Source organism: Heterodontus francisci, chromosome 24 (genome assembly GCF_036365525.1).
Source record: "Heterodontus francisci isolate sHetFra1 chromosome 24, sHetFra1.hap1, whole genome shotgun sequence".
NCBI classification, from domain to species: domain Eukaryota; kingdom Metazoa; phylum Chordata; class Chondrichthyes; order Heterodontiformes; family Heterodontidae; genus Heterodontus; species Heterodontus francisci.
This window is the reverse complement of record NC_090394.1, coordinates 51,437,806-51,443,805: the sequence shown is the minus strand read 5'-3', so window position 1 is coordinate 51,443,805 and position 6,000 is coordinate 51,437,806. Positions and strand designations below refer to the sequence as shown.

At 42.9% G+C, this 6,000-nt stretch overlaps 1 protein-coding gene across 1 annotated transcript in view; it reads left to right on the top strand.

Moving 5' to 3' along the window:
* Positions 1 to 6,000, top strand: part of vps35l (VPS35 endosomal protein sorting factor like) — a 135,054-nt gene that overhangs the window by 115,516 nt on the left and 13,538 nt on the right. Inside the window, exon 29 of the mRNA XM_068056171.1 lies at positions 3,016 to 3,134. Coding sequence (XP_067912272.1) covers positions 3,016 to 3,134 — 119 coding nt within the window. The remainder of the gene's footprint in view (positions 1 to 3,015; positions 3,135 to 6,000) is intronic.

Sequence of the window (6,000 nt, the reverse complement as noted above, 5' to 3'; positions counted from 1 at the left end):
TGTTCGGACCTAGTGGGTTGGTGGCATGCTCTCCACTTGACTGAAAGCCCTGTCAATTGGGCTGATTTTCGGGCGGGGAGCTTATCGGGGCCATAGGACGCATGGACTTCCATATTTCCCATCCAAAGCTCTGCCCCCACTACCCATCCCACCTCTGTCACCTGCCCCTGTTAATATTTGGGGCCACTGTCTTTGGTTCCTGCTGCACACCCCTTCACCTAGTCACCAACTCCTTTCCCCTCCCTGGCAGCAGCCTGAGGTTCAACCGGACTGTTTGCAACCTTGGTGGTCGTATTTGACCTTGATGAGCTTACAAACCACATCAGCACCATCACCAAGATCATCTATTTCTACCTCCATAACATTGCCCAACTCTGCTCCTGCCTCAGCTCATCTGCTAAAACACTCATCAAAGCCTTTTGTTACCTCTACACTTGACTATTCCAATGCACTCCTATCTGGCCTCACATCTTGCACCTCCATAAACTTAAGCTGATCTAAAACTCCGCTGCCTGTATCCTAATTAAGCAATGCCTGAGTTTTTACATTTTCATCTTTGTTTGCAATTCCTTCCATGACTTCAACCCCTCCCCATCTCTGTAATCTCCTCCAGCCCTACAACCCTCCGAGATATCTGCGCTCCTCCAATTCTGGCCTCTTGCGCATCCCAATTTTAATCGCTCCACCATTGGCTTCCGAGGCCCTAAGTTCTGGAATTCCCTCCTAAATATTCCCTCCCTAAATGTCTCCACTTCTCTCTCCTCCTTTAAGACACTGCTTAAAACCTACCTCTTTGTCCAAGCTTTTGTTCATCTGCCCTAATATTCCCTAATGTGGCTTGATAGATTTTGTTAGCATTCCAGTAAAGTGCCTTGGGACATTTTACTGTATTAAAGGTGTTGTATAAATCCAAGTTGTTGTTAATGCAGACTTCCCAGCAAAGATAAGACATAAAGAACAGGTCTTTTCGCTACACTGTGGTATTGGTTAGGACCTTTTACCATTTGGTGATTGTCATTTATTCTACATAGGTCAACGTGTTCTGAAATAGCTTGAGTAATAAACCTGTTGGACTGGACTGATGAATAGTGTAGGCTAGGCTATGAAAATGCAGTGAACACAGGATCTAGTATACTAATTTAATTACGAATACTTACTGATGACCTTGTATCAGTGCTTACTGAGGAAGAGGATGCTGATAAAATGTCAGTGCAAGCGGAAAAGGTAATGGATGGGGAGAAAATTGTTAGGCAGGTTGTACTAAAAAGACTGGCTATGCATAGGGCGGATAAATCCGGATGGCTTGCATCCAGTTGCTAAAGGAAGTGGGAATGGAGACAGGGAAAGGGCTTGTCATAACTTTCCAACCTTCCCTACATATGGGGGATGTGCCAGAGAATTGGTGAGTGGCAAATGTGACACCCTTATTCAAGACAAAGGTGTAAGGACATTCCTAATAACTACAGGCTGGTCAGTTTAACATCAGTGGTGGGTAAGGTTTTAGAAGCAATCGGGGAAAAACTCAACATACGCTTGGAGACGTTTGAGTTAATTAAGCAGAGCCAGCACAGATTTGTAAAAGGCAGATAGTGCTAACCTAATTGAATTTTTTGATGAAGTAACAGAGAAGGCTGATGAAGGGAATGCATTGGATGTTGTCTATATGGATTTTAAGAAAATGCTTGCCAAGGTACTACATAAAAGATTGGTTAACAAAATTGAGGCTCATGGAATGGTCAGCGTCAGCTTGGATAAAAATTGGCTTAAGTACAGAAAACAGTAGGTCATGGTAAATCGTTGTTTTTCAGACTGGAGGATGGCAGACTGTGGTGTTGCCCAAGGTTCAGTGCTAGGACCACTGCCTTTTTGGTTATATATAAATGACTTGGATATTGGAATACAGAGTAAAATTTCAAAATTTGTCAATAATGCAAAACATAGAGGTATGACTCACAGTGAGAATGATACCAATTGATTGCAACAGGCTAGCAGAATGGGTAGACAAGTGGCAGATGGAATTTAATGCAGAAAAGTATGAGATGATGCATTTTGGCAGAAGGGATAGGGAGAGGCAATATAGACTTAATGGCACAGTTCTAAAGAGTGCAGGGACAGAGGGACCTTGGGGTTCATGTACACAGATCCTTTGCAGGTGGCAGGACATATTAGCAAAGCATATATGAACTTGGGCTTCATAAATGAAGGTATTCAGTACAAAAGAAGGAAAGTTATGCTGAACCTTTATAAAAGCTCTGGATAGGCCACAACTAGAGTATTGTGTCCTGTTCTGGTCCCTACATTTTATTTTATTTAGAGATACAGCACTGAAACAGGCCCTTCAGCCCACCGAGTCTGTGCCGACCAACAGCCACCCACTTATACTAATCCTACATTAATCCCATATTCCCTACCACATCCCCACCATTCTCCTACCACCTACCTACACTAGGGGCAATTTACAATGGCCAATTTACCTATCAACCTGCAAGTCTTTGGCTGTGGGAGGAAACCGGAACACCCAGCGGAAACCCACGCGGTCACAGGGAGAACTTGCAAACTCCGCACAGGCAGTACCCAGAACTGAACCCAGGTCACTGGAGCTGTGAGGCTGTGGTGCTAACCACTGCGCCACTGTGCAGGACCTTGAGAGGGTACAGAGCAAAATAGTTCCAGGGATGAGGGATTTTAGGTATAAGATTAGGTTGGAGAAGCTGGGGTTGCTGTCCTCTGAGCAAAGGAGATTGAGGGGAGATTTGATAGAGGTGTACAAGATTATGAAAGGCTTAGATAAGATAGACAAGGAAAAACTGCTCCCATTAACTGTCCATTTAAGGAAGCAACTAAAAACACAAGCTGAGAAGGTTAGGCATGGTATCTGTTTCTCTGACTGCAGCACTTTGGGGAAAAAAAGTCAGTCTTTTTCATGCCTCAGTGTAAGAACTGAACATTACTATCAAAATATGATTTGGATCACATTGTAAAGCTCATCTTAAAAACACTTTTTTTGTCTTGCAGTGGATTCCAATGATAACCTCTACGGAAGTGACCCTAAGTTCTTGGCTGAAATTAATAAGCTTTCTGAAACTCTGATTGGGCAAGTCTTGGACCATCTCAAGACTCTGGGAAAAGATGAGGTATTAAATTAATCATCTGAAGTTAACCGGTTTTAATACAATTTAATTAAAGCCCATCATGAAAGCTAGTTTTAGTTAAATCATTGTACAGGCCAAGCACTTTATACAGAATGTGTAATATGTTAGACAGCACACAATGATTCTTTATTTTTCAAGTTACTGACCCAGCACTGCCCTCGTATTCATAATTTTTGACAGGAGTTGAAATTGGCTGCTAGTATGAGCCTGCTAGGAGCTACTCGTAGGAGCTTAAGGTAATAGCTAGATTTTTCTGCAGAAATCAGTTCTAACACACTTTGAATTGTTTAGAGTATATATTTTATAAGAGATGAATAATTTGAGGTTACAGCTTTTCACCATTTTATTTTTATAATCTTTGTCCATACTCTACGTAACACAGTGGAACTGGGAGAATCCGTGAAACCTGACCCTTTTGAGATGTCCCATCCCAAAAACCAGAAACACTTGATTCTTCCTTTCTGCATTTAGATTGGAACATTCTGTTAGAATCATTCAGTTTTTTGTTCTATGCTTTATGCTGTCTACAGGTTGAGAAAGCAACTAATAAGGCATAAGGGATCCTGGGCTATTTAAATCAAGGCATAGCGTACAACAGCAAGGAAGTTATGGTGGTTTGGCTTCAACTAGAGTATTGCGTCCAATTCTGAGCACCACACTTTAGGAAGGATGTGAAGGCATGGGAGCTTAGGCAAAAAAGACTTATGAGAATGGTTCCGGAGATGGCAGACTTCAGTTACGAGGATAGATTGGAGAAACTGGGGTTGTTCTCCTTGAAGAGAAGGTTGAGAACAGATTTGATAAAGATATTCAAAATCGTGAGGGGTCTAGACAGAGTAGATAGGGAGAAACTGTTTCCATTGGTGGAAGGGCTGAGAACCAGAGGCACAGATTTAAAGTGATTAGAAAAAGAACCGAGGCGACACGAGGAAAACTTTTTCTCCACAGTGAGTGGTTAAGATCTGGATTGCACTGCCTGACAGTGTGGTGGAAGCAGATTCAATCATGGTTTTCAAAAGGGAATTGATAATTATGTGATGAGAAAAGATTTACAGGATGACTGGCAAAAGGCAGGGGAGTGGGACTAGCTTGAGTTGCTCTCGTAAAAAGCAGGCACGGACACGAATGGTCTCCTTCTGTGTTGTAACCATTCTATGATTCTACCACTAGATTTCAACATTCAATACTTGTGGAAAAGCTAGATGTTGCAGGCTACCTGGAAGTTGTAGTTATCTTGGTAGCCGATATGCAGGCCAGGTGTGGATCTTCCTTTGAGATGATACTGCTTGGAATGCCTCAAGAGATAAAGGTATCCAGGATATTTCAAGGTCATCTCAGTCTTTCATCCTTGGCGAGGGCTTCTCCATTGAGATTTGAGGAGTCTACCATCGACCATATCCCAACATGCAGAGATTTTAACACTGGATTTACAGTCTAAGCTATCATTTGCCTTGCAAGTAACTTGCCACCTTCCTGCCTTTTTTTTTAAAACAATTTCCTGACATCAGCTGTGGACCCTAGCTTATGCTCTGTGGCTAAGGCTAAGCAGAAGAATAAGACCCAAAATTGGAAAAAAAATAGTAAGGTAATCTTGTAAACGCTATGGTTTCTTGACCGATTCATATATGATGGGAATGTGATACAAGCAAATAACCCTGTGTTTCAAACATAGGTACGTAAAAGCAGAACACACTCTGGTTGATTTTGCTGGATGTTGGTCCCAGTGCATTTGTTTAGGAGTATTAAGTCCATGAAATAGATGTTGGATCACAATGTTGGAATTTTGCCCTGTCCCTGCTATGATCTATTTTCTGTTTGCCTTTATTTCACTTGGGATTAGGCTCAGCACTTCAAATCAGATGGGAATTGGGGTCATTTGATGCCACTTCTGTCATTTCTTTAATCGCAGGAAAGGGGCAACACCCACTGTGAAAACAGCGTGCAAGATTTCTGGAATAAAAGCAAAATACTGCAGATGCTAGAAATCTGAAATAAATACAGAAAGTGCTAGAAATACTCAGCAGGTCTGGCAGCATTAGTGGAGAGAGAAAGAGTTAACATTTCAGGTCGATGACCTTTCATCAGTTCTGCCCTGTGGGCCCTCATTTCCCACACTTCTGCTCTCACCCCTTCCCCTCCCTCCTATAACCGCAATAGAGTTCCCCTTGTCCTCACTTTCCACCCCATCAGTCTCCACATCCAAAGGATCATTCTCCACCATTTCCTACACCTCCAGCATGATGATGCCACCAAACACATCTTCCCCTCCCCTCCAGTATTCCGAAGGGACCGTTACCTCTTTGACACCCTGGTCCACTTCTCCATCACCCCGACATCACATCCCCTTCCCACGGCACCTTGCCATGCAATTGCAGGAGGTGCAATACCTGTCCTTTTACCTCCTCTCTCCTAACCATGCAAGGCCTCGAACACTCCTTCCAAGTGAAGCAGCAATTTACTTGTACTTCTTTCAATTTAGTGCACTTTATTTGCTGCTCACAATACGGTCTCCTCACATTGAGGAGACCAAGCACAGATTGGATGATCACTTTGCAGAACACCTCCATTCAGTCAGCAATCATGACCCCGAGCCTCCAGTTGCTTGCCATTTTAATTCACCACCTTGCTGTCATGCCCACATTTCTGTCCTCTGCCTGCTGCAGTGTTCCCGTGAAGCTCAAGGAACAGCACCTCATCTTCCAACTAGATGCTTTACAGCCCTCTGGACTCTACGTTGAGCTCAACAATTTCAGACCATGACTCCCATTTTGATTTTTTTTTTAACCGTGTGCTGGTCTTAAACTTGTTTTTCATGTTTTTGTTTTCGGAAAAAGCTGTCATTATTCTG